The 21,539-nt window shown below is 36.1% G+C and overlaps 1 protein-coding gene across 1 annotated transcript in view; it reads right to left on the bottom strand.

Annotated features, from left to right (window-relative positions):
• Positions 1–1,442: 1,442 nt before the first annotated feature.
• ttc17 (tetratricopeptide repeat domain 17) overlaps positions 1,443–21,539 on the bottom strand; it is a 32,740-nt gene continuing 12,643 nt past the window's right edge. The window contains exons 10-25 of the mRNA XM_042341579.1: positions 20,890–21,002; positions 20,062–20,217; positions 19,467–19,573; positions 18,594–18,768; positions 18,229–18,297; positions 17,475–17,699; positions 15,044–15,236; positions 9,832–9,975; positions 8,320–8,591; positions 6,771–6,948; positions 5,287–5,407; positions 4,968–5,127; positions 4,008–4,091; positions 3,290–3,409; positions 2,821–2,964; positions 1,443–1,960 (exon numbers count right to left, since the gene is read on the bottom strand). Coding sequence (XP_042197513.1) covers positions 1,829–1,960; positions 2,821–2,964; positions 3,290–3,409; positions 4,008–4,091; positions 4,968–5,127; positions 5,287–5,407; positions 6,771–6,948; positions 8,320–8,591; positions 9,832–9,975; positions 15,044–15,236; positions 17,475–17,699; positions 18,229–18,297; positions 18,594–18,768; positions 19,467–19,573; positions 20,062–20,217; positions 20,890–21,002 — 2,393 coding nt within the window. The 3' untranslated portion in view covers positions 1,443–1,828. The remainder of the gene's footprint in view (positions 1,961–2,820; positions 2,965–3,289; positions 3,410–4,007; positions 4,092–4,967; positions 5,128–5,286; positions 5,408–6,770; positions 6,949–8,319; positions 8,592–9,831; positions 9,976–15,043; positions 15,237–17,474; positions 17,700–18,228; positions 18,298–18,593; positions 18,769–19,466; positions 19,574–20,061; positions 20,218–20,889; positions 21,003–21,539) is intronic.

Below are 21,539 nucleotides of genomic sequence, written 5' to 3'. Positions count from 1 at the left end.
GAACTTTGTTGATCTTACCTGGAAATCAGCAGATTCCTGCTACCCGTTGTCTCTGTAAATGTGTCAATCCTATCATACTTTTCTTTGAATTATGTTGCAGTAATTTCTCCCGTCCAGACGCATGTTTGCAGCAATAAATAACATTTTCACACCAGCTTCATAAGTATTAAAACAAATTTTGTTGAGAAAATGGGTGTAAAATCTTTTATTTGTCAAAATTTCCAACAGGTGCAGTAATTTACTAACAGTAATAGTTTGAAGTGAGGGTAGATATTTGGTTCTTCTAACCCACCCAATCCAACTTCCTGAACGTATCTATTTAATTGCTTAATAATTCTGAATCCTTTTCGTGGAAATTTAACTTTGTGGCAAAATTAGTACAGTGCTGCAGTTTTGGTTGTATATTCGTGAGCATTGGAGGGTGTGGTAGCTGTTTATTGTCTTCACAACCATAAAATAGGATAAATGTTTCCATTGGTCACTTCACAATTGTTGATATTAAAATGGACAGAGTTAAATAAAGCGCTCAGGTAAACCAGTGATGATAAAATAAAGTTTACTTCATTGCTTAATTTTTTTTTAGAAATGTGTTAGATTTAAGAGTAGGAATGAAGACAATCCAAATGCATATGAATGATTGCAATGCATCACCTTTTAGTTTGTTAATACAGCCCGACCTAAAAGGTTTACTTCACAGGCAGCTTCAAAACACATTTTGAATTAAAATGTACTGTTCAAAATAGGGATAGTGAATGAATGCAAAGGTACTTTATTCTTAAGCAATACAATCTATATATATTCTGGTCTGATTCATTTTAGTGAAATATGTATCAATGTGTATTTCATCAGGATCAGTGAATGCTTTCTGCTACTGAGACACGGCTGAATGAATGAAAAACTGCCTTTGGAGAAATCAAGAACTGGCGAACCTGCATTAGTTTTTTATGTGCATCTCTCCTTATGCAAATTATATTATTGCACAGATCAGAGTATCATTTCAAAATAAATGATGGGTGATACGAGGGCACCTATTTATCACCCACGTGCTCTTGGATCATACGTTTTTAATCAGTGACACATATGTACATATTGAAACATTTAAATGTTCATTTTGGAAAAAGTGCACCTCATTCATTTCAATTGCATTTGCTTTCCTACAAGTCACGACTGAGGTTAAATATTGTAGTAATACTGTTAGCTCCAGTGCTTTGAAATGTCCTACAAGTTATCATGACTGTGTTTAAAAGTGGTAATACTATAAAATGCAGTAGTTCTAAACATTAAATTGTTTTGGGTCAAAAGCGTGAATTGTATGCGGTTTTTTCATCTACTTAAATTAAAAATTTGAATCAACTTGCTTTTCCCACAAGCATCCCCTACTGGATTCTTCAAGTATAAAACTTTTAACAGATGGGAAAAGCATAAAATAAGACATCTCACAATTGTTAAGAAATGGTTTATTGTTTCACCTACAAATAGGTGCCCTCTTATCACCCACAAGAATTTATAATTAAAGTGCAGTTTCTGACTCGATCCTGCATACATAAACAATCTGAGAACCGGTTGTACATTATCTTTTTAAATGCAAAATCAATGCCACTTACATTTTTTTTTCTTGATGCATTTAATTTTTCTTTCCTGTAATTATATTAAAAGGTATGATACCTACAATACTTTTTAAAGCTTTGTCCCAGAGCTCTTGATTTTCCATCCACTGATTTAAACATTTCTCACAAATACAAACTCTCTCAAGTCAGCCGGACAGATACCAGCTTCACTGGTCGAAAGCAAACAGTTAAGTCTAATTTTCATGTTTAGGTTTTCATTCTTATGGAGAACGCCTCCCCTTTTTCAGCAACAAATGACACTGGATTGTACGAACACGATCTTTTGCTGGTGCGAACTCTGGTTGTAGTTTCAGAGTAGACTCATACCATCGCATTGCTTTTTCGTACTCCTCCTGCCAACAAGACAAAAGTATTAACTTCTTGAGGATATTGAAGTAGTCTACTCATCTTGAGAGATGTAAAATATTGCCTCAATGTTCAAGTTCTGTTACTTTCTTCAAACCAAATAGCACATGAAGATGTTTCATGTTATACGTGAACAGTAGACATTATTGACATAAGTAACTTGATTCAGTTACACATTTTCAAGAATTCTTCCCTCTCCACTCTATTTTCCATTGGCCACATTCTTAAGCAGTGAGTGGCTCCGGGACTCATTAACAAATCTTTGTTGCATTAAATTCCCTCTCTTCTACTTTGACAGTTTTTTCATTGCTTCATAACACATGTACAGTTCAAACTCAGAAAAGTCTTAGCCTATCCAATAATTTTAGCGGCCTCATAAAAATTGGCACTAGGTAACACAGAATGGCATTTTAGCTGATTTATTTTGATTAAAACCAATTGATTTTCCCCCATAAAAATTCAGATCAGTTGTCAAACAAATAATTATTCCAATCACCAGACTTTTTTCTATCTTCTAGAATGGGTGGCAAAGACAACAGGAAGCAACTGGCTGATTTATGGGTGTACAATTGGTATTTCACTGATGTTTCAATTCAACAGTTTTTCGGGTGACTAGACCTATTCCTGACAATGGTAAATTACTATTCATAATGCATCATAATATACAGAAGTTAAGGGAGTGCAAATACGTTATATTTCACCTAATTCCCTCTCCACAAATTGGTGCCCTGTTAACTGTTGGAAACATTAAAACAATTTCAATCCAACACAAAGATTTTGGATTAGTTGAAAAGAAAATTCTGTCTCATCAGTTGACTTAAAGGGTATTTCAATTCAGGTCACTTACCATTGCTACATAGACATTAGCCAGTGTAAAGTGATTTACAACAAAGTGTGGAGCAATTTCCACTGCCATAGTAGCAACCACAATTGCATCATCCCATAGTTTAGCATTGTGGAATATATTTGCCAAGCTTATCAGCGGCACATCCTGTCCGGAAGAAAGCAGAAAAACAGAATCAAACTGATGAGTTTCATGCTATGCATTTGTTCTGACTTTGCAGCTTTTGTTTGCTGGTTAGCAGGTTGCTGACTGGCTACTCAGTCTTTTGAGTGAAAATTCTGTATCCCGATAAGCAATTCTTGAGTGCTGCAAACCAATTGTTGAGGGTGGTGTCAGGGTCTCCACCTCAGGCATATTTAGATATATTCAATGTGATAAACACACTTATCACCAAAGTGACCCAAAGTAGAATTGTGACTTCAGCAGATGCCACTTATTCTGCATTTAACTTCGAAACCAGCTGAACTAGTACCTTCATGTGATGGGGTGCGTGGTGTAATCCTTGACGTAGACAGTCAATAGCTTTCTTCCCTTGGCCTTTGACCCTCCAATACAGTGCAGCCATACTTGAAAGCACCCAGGATGTTTGATTCTGATTTAAAAAAGGAATCATTAATATGGGCCACCAATACAGCAACAGAAGAATGGTAATCTAAATTGGAATGGATACACATTGCTCATGGAAAGTTTTGGTTTGGACTCTATCGGTAATATTTGCTTTATTTCCTATACTTTGTCCAATGCTGATCTTTGATGTTTCTGATCTGTAGAGAAATACGAAAATATAAAACTAATATTTGTAAAAATAAGTTAAACTATGTGGTGGTAAACCAACATATTCCACTATTGTGTCACATAAAGGCTTTGGGTCCGATCCAAGTCATTCTTATTTGATGATATCGATAAGATGCCTTGTACTTCAGCAGCAAGCTATAACAGGAGTAATATAAAATAAAGCCAAATGGTACTTTTAAAAAAAACTCTTGGGATTTGGTCTCTGTTTTCAATCTCAGTTGTTGATTGGATACAATTAAACATCCACAATAGGCAAAGAATGTTAAATTGTATCTCGTCAACAAACGTGTTCACGAGCACCCAAAGATGTATTTATAGAATGACAGGTGAAACCCTGTGTTTTATAATTGCAATTCAAATCAAACAAAACACTGAAGTCATATTCATAAACTTACCTTCTCCAACACCTTGGCAATCCGTGTTCCAACCTGCTCAAAAGACTGAGGTGGATACTTCTCTTTGCCTAGGTTCTGTAAAACCTAATGGAAAGAAACAAAGAAGAAACATTAGAGTTTAACTGTGTCAAGACGTTGTGTATTGCTACCAATATATCGCAATCTTGGAACCAACCAAGATACAGAGAATTGTATAGATAATGGATCTGTGAAATGCAGTAACCTGATTCACCAAATATCATTATGAAGATGTAATTCTGGAGCCTAAAGGACAAGGTGAATTGCTTCATACTAGTTTGTTGGAATCTGACCTGCCATAGCCCTTTTGCAACCAGTTTTTAATCTTCTGTTCATACAAGATATTTTCAACACCAGTTATTTCTTTCATCCAATATATTTTAAATTCAGTAACTTATTAACCAATACACCAATATGTATTGATCCAGTCATCTCCAGTAAGATTTAAAAAAACAGATAACACCAGTCATATACTATCTCTGAATTGAAATCCAGACTAAATTAGGAAGGTAAAATTGGATCAAAATTTAGAGGCAAACAAACTGCTTTAATCACTTGGCTTTAAATTAGCTGTCCTTTTGTAGTTTTTAGTGCAAATAGTGTGCAGTAAAAGTAGACTTGTAATGATCACATCCATTGAGACAGCATGCAACAATCTGTCACTTGTCAAGATGTTTGAACAATTATTGAATGAAATTAGTTTAAATCTTTAAGCTAATAGTCTATAATACGCAACCTCAAATGTTTCCCAGCAAAGACCCACGTCAATCATTTGCTTCAGTTTTTTCCCTTAAAGTTGTGAAGTTGGATTTTGCATTAGTTATTTGGGGGTTTGTTACTACAGCACATTTTTTGTTGTTAAAAAGTAATGAACGGAAGAGCTGATAAATTAAAAATATGAAGTAAATGACATTTTGAGAGACCTTCTCCAGTTAAACAAACCTCCTTCAGTTGGCTCTCTCCAGTATAATGTATACTGAGTCGATTTGCCACTCCATACAAATGGTCTAAGGTATGCATACTGGCAGGGAGATTGGCATTGCACACAGGTTCCACTGCTGGTTCCTGCAGTGGTGTAGCAAAGTCAATATGTTCTGTAATACTGTAGAAACACAAAATAGAATACGTTCATTGTTAATAGATGATGACTGAATTGACATAAAAGTTTGACACAAACAGCATTTCCCAGGGTATTCAGCCTCACTATTACTGTAACATTAAAAGTTCATGCTATTAATAAATGACAAAAAAGTTGGCTTACTCTATATTTTTGGCTGATACTGCTAGCCACGTGCTAGCTACAGTTGTGAGTTCCACTCTACGGATTTTCAGGCATTCATCAGGGCTGGGCCACCCAAGGCTGATATAATCTCGCCTTTTCCCTGAAACATTTCAGAAAGATTAAGTCAAGCTACAAGCAGCAGAACTTACATATGACAAATGACCGTTTCTATTTACATCTGCTTGCATTGGATTCATAAAAAATGAAACAAGTCCCAGCAGCTTTCAAATTAGATAGTTATAGGTTTAGGCTGTTTGTTTCAGTAATCACTGGCCTCACTGGCTGTTTGACAGATTGCTCTGTGATAGTGAAGACATCTCTCTCAAGCAAAGGAAAGGATCGTCTCTTGCTGAATTATCATGGAAAAACATTTTAAAACACCGTGTATTTGGGCTGAAGGATAATACGAAGCAATAAATGACCTTCAGCTGAGTTTCGGCAAAAATGGCTTCTGGATGAAATTAACACATGCCATTGAAAATCTATGTTTATTAAATACTGCAAGAAATGAGAAAAAAAATCAGAGAGAAAATGACCCCAAACCATTGCACGAATGTCCCAATGGCTGGTACAAAGTGGCAAAAAGGAGACCGCATGGTTTGTCCAACAACTTGGGCAAAGTATAGTGTTTTATGGCATAGAGATACCTAGGCAGTGGAAAGAGTAAGTATTACCATACTATCATTGCTGTCAATATAACCATTTGTTCAGTTGATAGCAGATAAGAGTGGGACCAGTGTAGTCACATCTCTTCAGTCTGCCTGGAATAACTACGTAATGTATGTGGTCATTTATTTTTAAATAACTACAAGCTCAAAAATTAGTAAGGCCACAAAATTGTAGTAGTAAATTGACATACGATTTATCCAATTTATCCAGTGTTCAAATGGTTCTTAACATAGAATGACTTATTCAGAAAAAAATGTGTATTTAATAATGTATTAAATTATCTAAACATAGGTACATGGTAAAACATATTCAAAGTGTCTATACGATCAGATCCACAGGTTCTGTGCAGTTAATCACATTTTGCAAATTTTCAACACGATTAATGTTAAAAAAAATTAAAATGAATGCAAGCATATTTTTAAAAAATAGATATTAAGAGAAAGCACAAGTGGAAGCATTCTATTAATACTATAGCAGCTGTGTGGGAAAATAGTGCTGTTTGCATTGAGTGTTCTGACCATTCATTTTAACTCAAGTATAACGCATGGCTAATATTAACAAATGAAGGGTACATCACAAAAGTGTAAAATGCTATTCTTAATGTGCCATGATTTTATATACACTCTTTTAGAATCCAACAAATGATATGGTTCAAACCCACAAAGCATACAGTGCTCTTCACGAGTGTTAATGTCACACGGTTAACAGTGATACACTAGCATGCAAGAATTGAGACACATACACACCAAAATTAGCAATTGAATCAGAATCGTCAGCTTCATAGGTAACTTTACCTTGCGGTCCTGGAGAGGGCACCTTAGGGCCACTTATTTCAAATGCAGAACGAAAGTGACCATAATCTTCCTCATTTACCAGATAACCATCATTATTTTCAGTATTCCGGCCATTGTACTCCTGAGTATCCAAGCTGTCTATTTTTGGCTTCTTGATTCGCTTAACTTGAACAGTTATCTGTTTTTAAAAAAAAATGAATAGTAAATGCTGAATTTATTAAGAGTCATTAGTTTATTATAAATACAACATCCGCAGTTACTCTGCAACATGCGGAGAAATAAACCTTGATCACTGCAGTTATTAGAGTGTAATAGCACTTCAGTAAATCGCATGATTTAATTAAAAACATACTGTAACACCCGTTTCTACCAAAATCTCTTGACAAAAAAAGGTTTACACGAACTCCACCCTTATATATTAAAATAAAATGATCATGTTGGTGGTGTGTGTTTTAAGGACAGAACACTAAGGTTCAAGTAATGTTTGAACTCCACCATATTATGTTACTACCATATAAAACTTTCCGGTCTATGTATAATCATTAATTAAGAAAATAAATCAAAGAAATAATACTTTTTATTGAGCAATGATTTTAAAAAAATGTAAAGTTAAGAAAGAGTGACTAATATTAGTCAATTTATTCAGGATTTGTTTTCTCTGAATGGTACAGAACATGCTATTATTCAAAATTTCTCAGGAGATGGTTTTGTGAGCAGAAGGAACTTAAAAGAAGGAACACTTCTTTTTAGTATTTAACTTTTCGGGACATTTTGCATTCTTAACATTTCACATCACGCAAATCAAAGCATTTGTGAACAGTTACATCAGATCTATTTGCAACAATTGATCAGTTCTACTTCCAGATTATGACTCATTTCAGAATCTTTCAAAAGGAAATAAAATGTAGAGAGAATGGCAATGAGCGCTTTGATTAGATCTAAGATGACTTTGTGCTAATAGGAATTGGTAGTTATATGAAGTGAAAATACAGTGATTACTTTTTCTTAAAACTGAGAAACTAGATCGACAAGATCTCCTTTGGTTCACTGAAATGACCCAGACAATATAATTCTCTCAGGCCATTAACAGTATTGTCTTGTATATTTGAACAAGGCCACACACAAGGTTATCATGATACTGGAGAGACATCACAATTCTTCCTCCACAAGATAAAATAGTCTACATCCATGGACTCCTTTAAATACATATAATGGATGCAAATTGAATTCTTTATTTCTATCACAGAAGTGGTCAAAGAGTTTTTTTTTTGGATGAGAATTGAATATTTGCCAGCTAAATGATTTTTGTTTGGCGCATCTCACACCATAAAATATATATCTTTGATTGCCTGAGTCACAAAGAGAATTGCCCACTGGGAGCCACAGATGAATTCATACCAGTCATATTCATAAAAGTATGAATATGAGTTGTTGTGGGAATGAAGACCAACTTAGATCAATATCCCTTTTTATTTAATCCTGTTTGTTGTGTAACTTCAGTGTCCACGCTGGCAAAAAAAAAAGTTTGTTCTGTCATAACTTAACTTACCCATTCTGCCTCCTCATCGTCATCGTCTTCACAATCTCCAAAGCAGGATCCTGGCACTCCATCCTGAACACCCTTCTTCAAAACCCGAATACCCTGCAAGTCTACCCGATGGCCTTTGACTTCAAATGCTCCCTCAAATGCTCCTAGCAGGTCTTCTTCCGAGGGCCAAGTATTTTCAAAGATGTTGGCTGTAGGAGGAGGACCTTTAGAGGGCTCCAACGTTTCGGAGATTTCACTTCTGTCAGTGCTGTTGTTTTCTGTTACAATTACATCTACAGACAAACCACGATCACAGGTTATCACACAAAAGTAAAGCGAACAATTCTCTATAGATTTTGAATAAAATCGTGTTTGCAGAAAGCTATCTTATTTCTGGAAAATTCTTATTTTTACAGGGTCTAAACTAAAATCCAGATGTCAACATTGAACAAATAAAATTGTAAATTTAAAATATTTATTGGCAAATTATTCTTACCGATTTAATAATGGAGCAGGTAGAAATATGAATATCTTAGCAACTTATAAAAGGTAAAGCAGTTATCAAGATACAGACATTAGGTAAATAATGGGCTCTTTTCATATGAATTTTCCGAGGTATAAACAGTTTCATGATTAAACTGTGCGACATCTAAATGTTATGGACTAGGCATGTTGGAGTAATCTGTAACAAAACCTTAAATGGCATGACATACCATACAATCACCATAAAATTAACCAGTGATTCCAGATATTATATCTCTTAAAGCCAAAGATTAAGAGATCATCAATGTAGATTGAAGAACTAAGGGGCATATGACGTCTTCTCCACCCAGGTCTAAATCTAAGCCCAGAAATTTCTTCAATACATTTTGACCTTCAATAATATCTGGAACTCAGCTATTTTAACACAGTATTTATAATTTAAACGAAACTAGACCAAACATTTAAGACACAAATTCAAATGACGAACAAACATTCTCTTTTGACAGATGTAGGCAGTCTCAAGAAAAATGACTAGCTTTTTCCTAGTAGACATCAGTGTACCTTACAAAACCCCTCCTGAATTCAGATGCAAGAAAGATCAAAAGAATAATGATACAAAAATTGAAAATTAGTTTCTGACAACTTTGGAAATTAGTCACAATGTGAGTAACAGCCCTGCGTGACATCTGACTCACGCTGTACTTAAGCTGGGAGGCAATTTATCAGTGGTTTATCATGACAAATTTATAGGTGCACATTATAAGTTCCATACTGTTTACATTGGAAAAACTTCTACGTTTAATAAGTCTGTAGATTGTTTTTGGTAATTCTTTCAAGTCTATTTAAATTACTTCTCATTGACAGGCCTAGCTAACGGTTGCAACAAAATTGTCATACCCTTTGGAATAGTTTTCAATTAATGCATAAATATGCCGGGTAATATTCAGGCAGCCTACAGATATATTAAAAAAATCATTTCATAATTAACTTTTTCATATCCAAACAACATCCAAATTATTTGCCTCTGATGGAATCAATAACTAGTCTTACTTTTAAGGTCAGATGGTGAGGAATCTCCAACTGAGTCTTTGAATGGATGAGAAGCCTCCTCTCGGTTTCTTTCCTTAGTGGCTTTGGCGACTCTTTGATGCTCGTCAATTACCACATCTTGTTCCCCGCTGTAACAGTTTCCTTCTAGGAAGAAGATGAAACAATGCAACATTGTTTGTATACAGCACTGACATACTACATTGGCAATCTTAATATTTCAATAACAACAATCCATCTATTTCGCTTCGTTTACAAAAAAAAATCCCCAATTCACATTTTAAACTCTAGATATATAGGGCAAAATGATGCCCAATTTGAAACATTCATACCATTACCACACCCCTCAAAAAGAAAAGATGAACGGGACACTCCTTTGTGGTGAAAGCACTTGCAATCTAGGAATTTTCATTATATTTCAGCTAAATTGCCTCAAGTTTGAATAATGCGTTGATGATGCTCTCATTTCGTCTTGAATGACGTGAACAGTGAATCTCAGGGCACACAAAGGGAGGAAGGACAATAAGAATAAAAATTAGCTCACACCAAGCAGCAGATTAAACAGAATGGGCAATGGTGTTGCATTTGTGATGTAGATTGACACCAAGTATAGCTCACAGAGCGTGCAGAACCTGTGCCTAAATTTTATTTATAGCCTGGAGGTGGCTTTTTTTGAAGGTAGAACAAGAGCACAATGTTCTTAGATGAAAGATACACAAAACAGATCAGTTGAGCCTCAGGACATTCACAGGTTTGCAACTTGAAAATTGTGTCAAATCTATCTTGTTATAATTCAAGCAGTCAGAAGCCATTTATCACTCAGAATTCTATATATAAATATATATATATTACACAAAAAAAACAATATTTAAGGGCAGATGTGCATGCACGTTTTGGCTCCACTTTTATACAAATGCTTGTACATTCAAATGGATTATGTTTTGCAAAATATCACATCCATTAAAGAAATCATTATAATAGTTCTAATTATGTTTTTTGCTGAATTCAGATTTAAAGTAAAAGATGTAATGCTAATAAAAACGATAAAGTAAACCTTTCTATAATTAAGCTGAATAAAAAGAACCAGGTTTTACACAAGTCAAAAATACACCCTAAAGTTGGGGGAAGATGAGGAGCTTGAGGCAATAGTTGATCCTGTGACAGTAAGATGAGGGACAGTAGGATCTTTAGCATATATGAAGTGGGATTTTTAATATACAAGTGAATAGGTCACATATACAGGTCAAAATATGGAGGGGGGAAAATTGGGGAAGACTTGCCAATTTTCCCCCTTTCTCTTCTCTCATAAAGCTGTTAGGGTACAGTTCACAAGCTGTCACACTCCAGTACCTGGCCATTTGACAGGCAACACGACAGTGAATGCATCGAAACCGAACTGCACATACAATTTTCTTCTGGCAGGAATCACTACATAGCAGTCAGGATCAGGAACCCTTCTATGCTCTCTAAATCAAGGGTGCCACTCCAGATATTTTTCTTTGGTTAAGAGGCAGATTACAAGCCGGTCACTGAACAAGTAAGTGGAAGTGAACCAGGATGCTTCAACCTCTTTCCTGTAGATGTGTAAATATCTGGGCACCATCAGGTGCATTTCTGATGGCATAAACAATACGTTTTTAGAGAGTTGTTGATGCATATGTCACATCTCCCCACTCCATGCTTTGGAGTCCCACCATTGCGACATCATGGTCTTCACTTGCATTGTAAACTTGATGCAAGAATTCATACAGCCAACATTTTAATATCCAATGGTGGTTTAAAATAATATTTTGATGAATATGTTACAATATTTTGCCCTCAAGTCAACATCCTGAAACTCAAAGTAGAGTATCAAAATTATACAATGGAAGTTTATTTAAATCAACCCAAGAATACAAGCAGAAGAACTGTATTTGTTTAAAATTCTTATTTGGTAAGACTTCCATTAATAATTACATTGAATTTGTAAACTAATATGTAAGACAAAGAGTAAAAGGTAAAAAGAACATTGTATTGCAGCCCAACTTATGTCCACAGAGAAAAATGATTGAGGGCATTTCAAACATGGAATTTTAAAAAATATCCATTAATATCTTGCTCATTCAAGCCTATTCCCTAGAGCAAAGGAAAGGAACAGGTTATGGTGAATTTCGTACTTAGTGACGCGTTTACTCGGCTACAGTGTACTTCCAGCATGTCTTGGAAAAGGACCCATACCTAGTGTAAGACATCTAAAATTAACTCTCCACGTCAGCAGATAAAACAGACTGGGTAATGTTATTACCACTGCCTCTCATGCAGACCGCTGCTAAAAATAGACTAGCAGGCTGAATGGGACTGTGGCCTGAATCTTAATTACAGCTTGAAAAATGCTTTTTATTTCCATCATGGATACTCAAGTCTGACATATTTACATTGCATCCTATGCGGCTGGTATTGGAAATAAACTGCCCAAAGGAGATGTGATCCACTTAAATGCACCAAGATACAAAAAAGCAAATCTTTTTAGCGATGGTTTGTTTGTTTTAAGGCAGAAATCCAGTCAAACAGCCATTAAATTTGTACATTTTCAAGAGTCACATTGTTAATTGGAATTAATAGAATCCTGGGGAATGTGTATAATATATATATATATACACACACACACATATATATATAAAAAAACCAACCCTGATTAGTGTTTTACAAAGTTAAAAACGAGCACCACAAAATCTGAAGCAATTATCTTTTTTTACTCCTTTCAATTTTCTTCCTCTCCTGAAAATGCTGATTCATGCTGTGATAATTCCACCTTTAGCAGGCTAAACCTCTGGGAATCCAGCCTGATGCTCTCTTCACTGATGTGCAAACACACGCACTTTCTAGGAAGGGTCACTTAGCAGTGCTCAGGAGCACAAATCCTGCTGAATTTTACCCTTCCCAGCCCTTGGGCACTGGTGTTAGGTGTCACTATATTGTCTTTCCCTGAATGATGATTACATCATTCTCACTGAAGATTCTTGGAAGTCACATAATTACAATAATGGTAGGTGCTCACTATGATGAGCAAAATGTGGGGTTCAGTGTTTTGACATCTCACTAGCTGCAGTTGTGTTCTGGGTCTAAGCAAGAGATCACACAGAATACTATACCAACAACATGCAGAAAATATAAAAGAAATTAATGGTCACAAAAAGTTATCCTGGACACAATGAAGACAAAAAAACACAATGTAGATCAACAACAACAACAAGATTACATTTGTATCGCACCTTTCACGTCGGGAGGACGTCCCAAAACCATCATTTAGAAAATTAGATTTAGTTAAAAAACAAGCCACAAAAGGGCAGTTATTCAGACTTTCCTCCTTAATTATTCTTCATTTTCTCACTTTCCCTGCTAGGAAGACACTTCTCAAACAGCTGAGAATGAGAATTCACCATGAAAGTCTTGTTTTAGTACTGCACCAATGCTTTTTGCTGTAAGAGGTGCTCAATTTGGGAGAAAGCTGCACAAAGAATTTTGACTCAAATACAATGCATTAATGCTGGAACTTTGATCTCCCTTCAATCTGTCCCATGCACATCAGCATGAAATATATTCTGCTTTATAGAATCTCATTTTTAACATATATAAATAAAATATATTCTGAAATATACAGAGAGACCTGGGGGTCTATATATAATATATACAGAGAGACCTGGGGGTGCAGGTAAATGAATCCTTGAAGGTGGCAGGACAGGTAGATAAGGCTGTATAAAGGGCAAATGGGATTCTAGGCTTTATAAATAGGGGCATAGAGTACAAGAGTCAGGAGGTTATGATTAACCTACATAAAACACTGGTTAGGCCTCAGTTATACTGCACCCAGTTCTGGGCACCACACTATAGGAAGGATGTTAAGGCATTGGAAAGGGTGCAGAGGAGATTTACAAGGATGGTACCAGGAATGAGGGACCTTGATTATGAGGAAAGGCTGGAGAGGCCGGGATTATTCTCATTGGAGCAGAGAAGGTTACGAGGAGACCTAATAGAGGTTTTCAAAACCATGAGGGGATTTGATAGGTTAGAAAGGGAAAAACTGTTTCCACTGGCGGGTGTGTCGGTGACTCGAGGTCACAAATTCAAAATAGTATCTAAAAGAAGCAGAGGGGAGGTGAGAAGACATTTTTTCACGCAGAGAGTTGTTCGAATCTGGAAAGCATTGCCTGAAAAGGTGGTCGAGGCCGATTCGCTAGCTACTTTTAAAAACACATTGGATGGGTATTTGAGGAGCACGGGTTTGCAGGGTTATGGGGAAAGGGCTGGGGAGTGGGATTGACATTAATTGCTCAAAGAGCCGGCACAAACTCGATGGGCTGAATTGCCTCTTTTTGTGCTGTACAATTCTATGATTCTATAATTAGTGGGATACAATTTGTATCCCATCCGTGGCATTGATAACTAACACAGGTAATTCATGAGCATTCAGATCAGCCTACTTGTGAGCTATAAATTCTTATGGGTTTCGCGAATGTGTCTTCATAGAGCTACATATCATTTTGTTTCTTTTCAAAAAAAATTCCAGATGGGGTTTGCTCACCATCTTTTAAAAAGATGGTAAGTGGCAGGAAATGACCTTGGGTGCTACAGTAATACTCACTTGAAAAATATACCAATTAAGTAATCTATGTAATTTGAACAAGGTAAAGAAATCTTAAGAGTATTTACCATGTAACAAGTGGGAATAAAACAAACATCTTCATGTTATATTGTATCCACATATATTCATGTGGCAGTTTTTCTGGAACGCAGAAGAATGGGGCATTGTAATTTGCAAAGTAGCTGGTTTACTTCTGCTGTACCCCAACAGGGAGATTGAACCAAACCTCCAGGAAGAGTGTGTGCATTCTATTCCCATAAATATCTCAGGAATTTCCATGTATAGTTGGGATGCATGGAACTCTCTTTGATTCAGATACTCTAAATCACGGTGATGAGTTTCCACACGTGTCGGACACCTGGCTGACCAAAACAATTGTTTGACTTAAACGGTTAGACTGATCAGTTCTGGATACCTGAAGCTTTAAGCCAATTGGCTGTAGACAGTACTGAGGAAAAAGGCGATTTTATGAGGAAACATCTTTGGGTTAAAATGAGATAAGGTATCTGATAACTTTACTTCCTCTTCACCAAAATAAAGACCATTATAAAAGTTTGAATATTTGTCCATAACATTTTCTTTGCTACCATTTACCTGAGCACTTGGATGATGTGAGGTTGTATAGGAATGGGTAAAACTGCAAACAACGTATTAATTTCAGGTTGTTCAGGTTGTCACATTCTAGACATCTTGTTGTTTTCGCCAATGCTGTCCTGAAGGCTTGAAGAGCTGCACTCACATTCTTCATAGCCAGGTACGCATTTCCCAAGCTTAAAAAAGTCAGTGGCTAACAAGCAGAAACAAAATGGATCACCAAAGTTTATGATTTTCTTTAGCAGTTCAGTACTTTTTTTTAATAAATCTATCAAGTCATCAAATGCTTAATGGGAACTATTGTAAAGTGTAGTACAGTAAAACTTGTTGTATCAGTCGGTACCATAACATTTGATATCACTTATGACCAACAGATAACAATGTGTTTTCTGCGCTTGTCTCAATGGGTCAAGACTTTGCTTCCTGCTCTTGTTTCTAACGGAACACTGCGCATGCATACTTTGCATACATTACGAGTTAGGAGATGATTTATATAGGATTTAGGATGTATAGGATTGGGACCAAGACATTTTTACAAATTAGTTGTTTATTCGATACAAAAAAGACTACTACAAATAAATCAAAATGTTTTTTGGTAGGAAACTGAACGGGACTCGGGTGGTTGTACGATTTAGGCAATTATACAGTTTAAAAGACTTATGCAAACTGTGTGTTTGTAGGTGAATGTGACAGCCATCCATACAGCACTGCCCAACATGAAGTAGATGATCAATTTATATCTAAACACAGCTGCATCCCATCAGTGGAGAGTACAGAACTATACAATATTTTTTGTTTTTTGTCTATACTTCAAAACATTTTTTATTCTTGTTAAACATTAGGAAAAATCAATTTTATTTATTTTATATATTAGGATTAGCCAGAAACTCCGGCTAGCTGGCCCGGACCTCCCCACTTAGTTCGGGGGCTGACTGTAATTATTTTCTTCCCTGCTCTTCTGAAGGTGCTGACTCATTCACTAGTGTGGTTGCCTGAAAGATATCAACTAACTCAGCATATATTGAACCTAGAAGGGCTGCAACGTTGCTAAAATAGTCCTCATGCAAAACGGTGGAATCGTGGTTAATCTTACAACTTGTTTCAAATTTCTGATTGGGTGAATTTAAAAAGGGCATAAATTGCAGATTATCACTTCAAGATTATTATTAGATTCCTTTCACATTGTTAGCTGTTGAGATACGTAATGCTTAACCACCATTTGTGTTAAAGCTAAATCCATAAAAACATTTAAAAAGAAACTGAATACTTGGCATATTGAAAGGGATGAGAAAAGAGCAGGGAACGGGATAAAAGTGGATCGCCGAGGAGAGAGGGAAAAGTGTTGCACCAACACAGACATAATGGACCAAACTGCCTGCCTCCTTCTCTGATGTAAACATTCGGTGATTTCAGTTTTAAGTTTCTCCTGGTGCTGTGTTAAAAATAGTGTTGTGCTTTTTTTCTACTGGCTCAATGGCACCATCGTCAGGTAGCCTTTCATATTACAAATGTTTTGAGGCAAATCCAATGACTTACAAAGTCTCACACAACCCCTGCTGGAAGGTGTGTCTTGGTGAATGTCGGGTGAAGTCAGGGTTACTCTAGGCTATCGAGGCTCTCATGGTTCACTCGTCTGCCACTCACTTTTAGGTTACAGTAATGAAGAATAGCAAACTAGGCAAGGCAGCCACAAGACAGTGCTACTTAACGAATCCCAGTACAGCATGAGATGATATCTCTTGGTAGCTTCAGACATGAGTAGAATGGAACAGCTATCGCAACTTTTACTTCCCCCTCATTCTTCCTTCTGCTCCCATTTCATTCACTTTCTGAAACAGTGTTTCAGAGTCTATTTTTAAAGTCCAACATCTAAATAACAATATGGCCAGAATATAATTATCAGCAACTCAACCTTTGATGCACAAAGTTACATCAAATATAGCAGAAGTATGTCTAATAAGTGTACATATCTGGCCACAAACCTTGGCAATGGTGGGACAAATCAAAATTAGTTTGTCTACATCACTGCTAATAGGACTAAAAATACTAGATTTTTTCAATGCTACTTTTGCTGTACAGCCTGAATGCAAAATGTAATTCAAATATAATGTGGAAAGTTAGTTTCATCTGGCAACGTATACTGTGAGAATTCACCATGCAAGTTAAATTTTGTACTTTACTCTTTACTAGCTGCTGAAAAAGTGGTACATTTGCATGAGTTGGGCAGTGGAATTACACCTTATCAGTAGCTCATTATTCAGAGTACTTTTCAATTATTCCCCCACCCCCACCTGCAATTGATGAAATGACATGAATGAGGCCAATTCACTAATAAGGACTAAATAAGCCAAACTGCCTGCCCTTAAAAGTGAGTCTGAAAAATGTACCAGTTTAAATCGGTTACGCTAAATTTAACTGCTAGACAACTTACCTCTGTGTTGTTAATAGCAAGTGCTTTCAGCAAAAGATTGCTGGCATCCTGATGCAACCCAATATGAATTAGCAGGTTAGCTAAGTTAACTAATGGAATGTCCATATAGTCTTCTGGAACCAAATTCAACGCCCGTCTCAAGCATGCAAGAGCAGAGGTAGTATTCCCAATCGCTCGCCAGTACAGACCTGCTTCATTCAACAACAACCATAGTGGACCAGTTTTCTGGGAGGAAAATGAATTTGTAAATTAATCATTCAAATATCCACAGGCACATTAATCAAGGCGCAATTTGCTGATAATGCTAATAATGAGGTTCAACAACAGGTCAGAACTAGAACATTCACACAGTTCTATTAGATCAAACCATTATAAAGATCCATTATAATTTGGCATACGGTATAATTATCCTAAATATTCCCATAGTATGGAAGCATGAACAATGACTACTAAATCTATGCTGACCACACCTAAATAGCTTTGCCATTCTAATTGTGGAAAGATTTGATCATAAACACAAATAAAAAATGTAAAATGTCACAAACCTACATGAGTTATGCAGTATATATTTGGCAACAAAACAAACTGCTGGGTTGACCTGGGTAACCTAAACTGATACTCGAGCTAGAACTTCTCAACTTATTAAATTCAGGACAAGCCTGTTATTAGCATTGTGTTTTGGGTTCAGTACATTTACTGTGCAAAACAATGCCCAGGTCTCCAATTCCTCTCAAATTTGGTATCATTCACTCACCCTTTTAACAGCCTGTGAGATCACCTCTCCAGCTTCCTCCTCTGTAATATTCAAATGGTAAAACAAAGCCTGCAATGGGAACGTAGACATTTATAATAATGCTGAACTTTTAACATAAAGTATTGTGGCTGTGTTTATTCTGCGCATCGTAAATTTGATCCATTATGTTCATACTCTTGGGGTCACTGGAACACGTAACGGCATATTGTAAAAGCAAAAAATCTATCCATCAGAAAAGGAATTGATCCAATCATTTTTTTGATTACAATACTCAATGGTCAAGGAGCTCTCTTTAACAAAGGTGATATTGTCTTTTCTCAACTCCAATAAAACTTGCACAACTACAGCTTCCAAAGAAGTATTACCTGTTTAGCATAGTGGTCTGGTATTCCGGATTGCAAATCTCGTCTTTTTTCCAGGTCTTTCACTAACTGGTAAAGTTTCTCATTATTGCGGAAATCTAGCATGGAGGAACAGGTTGGAACATGGCTGGCCCCTGCCCTATCCTCGTTTCCTGAAGGCATCAAGAGTGACCAGACACTGGACAAAAGAAAATCATAATTTCTTTGTTATTTAGCGTTCTGTAGAGTTAGAAGACGTCACAATTTATCAGAGATCAGAAGCTTAGGAAAAACAATCTTATTGCTTTTATACAACTGAAGTGAAAGTGACATGCTATTTGGCAAAGCAATATTATTACTTAGTGCATGATAATGTATGATAGAAAGTAGACTTTGTTCGATTATGCATATATGTCTAAAGTAAAGCAGTTTGAGATACTGTGCCAAAAGCTTGACAATAAATTTGCTGGTCTGTAACCTGTTTCGATTTTTCATATATAAAACCATGACAATTTCCATGATTTTCAAAAACATTATGTAGAACTATGTTTCAAGGTACAATAATAATCCTTGCATTTCATATAGTACCTGATCAGGTCATCCTACGTTTCAAAGCACCTCACAGGACTTACTGTTAAATGTAGTGACTGTGTATTTTGTAGCTAAATGCAGCAGCCAATTTTGCGCACCACAATGTTCCATAAGCGGGCATGAAGTGAGTGATTAATCCCTTCACTTTCAGGAGTGTTATGGGATCTTTAACATCCACCTGGACAGTGATGTAACAATTAAGTTCAAATTCATTTATCCTTCAGCTTATGTATAAATTTAGTAAAACGACAAATTACATTAGTATAGCACCTTTAACACCTGCTACTCAGGTATCCAAATTCTTACCCAAAACCTTTGTATTCTGGAGGTAGAAAGTATGTTGGAAGACCAGATGGATTGGGGATTGTTGGATAGGATTGCATACAGTCCGATCTTTTTGGCCACAAAATATCCTGTTAATATAAGCAGAACATGAATCAATATTAAGCCTTTTAAGTAATGCATTTATTTTGTAACTTAATTTTTTTTTGCTTTAATCACTTCCATTACATTCTAGTATAAAGCAGAATAAGAAATGTATAAAATCAGTGAATTATTATTTTTGTAATTTCTAGGATTTTTTTTAAAAAAAGAAACTTTTACAAAAAAACAAGCTCAATGTTTTCCTTTCCCATCTCAAGTCTCTGAAAACGTAAAACGTTTCAAGCACCTGCCTATTTCATTCTCTCAGACAGACTCGCAGAAAGTGCATAGCTCGAGGCAATTCCTCCTCATATATGGGGTGTGATAGGAAAAGAAGCACAAGGTTACAGTTGCAGACCTATATTCTGCTCAGTGGAGCTTAAGCTGCTGTGTATTGCATGAGCTTTGGTTTTATTTTGGGGGAGGGGAAAGACGATAAAGAGTGCCAACGTGACCATTTTTGTGTTTTCTTACTCACGTTATATATGGAGGAACCTTTTCCCCATATGTCCAAAACCGATCGACCTGCTGGTGGTGGTGTTGGGAATTGCAGTTTTTCGTCATTCCAAGTCATATTCATATCATAACTTATCTCAAGTGCCATCATACTAGCAGTTGAACTGTCCTCACCAAACTAAGAAAAATCAGTGTAAATTTTATTGCATTTTTCATTTAATCTTTAAACAGTCATCGTGTGGCAGCAGCACATCGCATCAATGTACAGAATGGGAGATTGAGATCTTGCCTATAACATAAGTGGCCGTGTGTGTCTGTGGTGTGTGCGTGTGTGGGGGGAATTCTTTCAAAGCTCAACATGCAAGTATCAAGTAAGTATTGGTTGAACATATCATCGTAGACAAGCATCAAGTTTGATTCAAATTTTTAAAAAATTGGAAAATAGATATATAAGGAGCTTTTGTTAATAGTTACCATAAAACAGCAGCAGTACTCTCATCTTAGCTAGTAAGCAAACTAAAAGCAGATTGTGATCTGACCAGGTAAATCTTTTACAGGATAAGCCGTACTAATTTGGCTGAAAACTTGTTTTTGGAGCCACTTTTCAGCTGATTCGATAACAATGCTCGCTTGTGGAATAGATGGTGACCAACTTAAAGATCAGAGGTTGATAATATTTTGGTGTAGTCTAGGAAGCCTGGATTTTCCTCCAGCAGTCAATAGTCTGAGGTCAAATTTTATATGTTACAACGAGATTGGGAAATTGAATAGGTATCACATTGTGTCCGTTGCTTGGTAAGCAATCACCTAGCATCAGCTATAAATGCAACTTTTATTTCTTCTTTTTTACCTGCACATATTCTACACTGTCAAATACATCTCCCCTAGTGTAACGCACAGGACGGTCCCACTGGCAGTGCAAAATCTGCTGTTGATTCACCCAGCGACAAATCTGGTGGTTTCCTGGATAAAAGACAAAGTTGCATTCTGAATTTAGTTTCCTGCAATTTTAACTGGAATATTAAATACTAATAAGTTGTGTTTGAAATGTATTTTGAAATACCAGATAACAGTGTTCATGGTCCATCAGCTTCTCAATGTGATGGTTTGAGTATTGTGACAATTACTCAAATAGGCCTAGATTACAGATAGGATTGGCAATATAACTTTGCTTTTTTTTTCGCAAACTTGCCAGATGGTGGCTTTGAATAATGCAGCACTTTATTGGTGCAGGCAGCCTGGCAACAAATTTTGACACTCCTATTTAAAACGTACTGTAGGACACAACATTCAATAAGTCCAATTTATTTGAGATTCAGCTAATGAAACAAATGCCACCAAGCTGATGAGAGTAAAACTTTTTTTTGTCAATGCTATTCAGAAATCATAAATGTTGACCTTTATGCTCGTTAAATATCACGTGAATGCAACGTTATTATGCTTTTTCACACACACAAAAACAAATATTACTAGAATATTCAAGAGCTTAAATTTACTCAA

Source organism: Callorhinchus milii, unplaced genomic scaffold (genome assembly GCF_018977255.1).
Source record: "Callorhinchus milii isolate IMCB2004 unplaced genomic scaffold, IMCB_Cmil_1.0 Scaffold17, whole genome shotgun sequence".
NCBI lineage: Eukaryota > Metazoa > Chordata > Chondrichthyes > Chimaeriformes > Callorhinchidae > Callorhinchus > Callorhinchus milii.
This window is presented reverse-complemented; position numbering and strand designations above follow the sequence as displayed.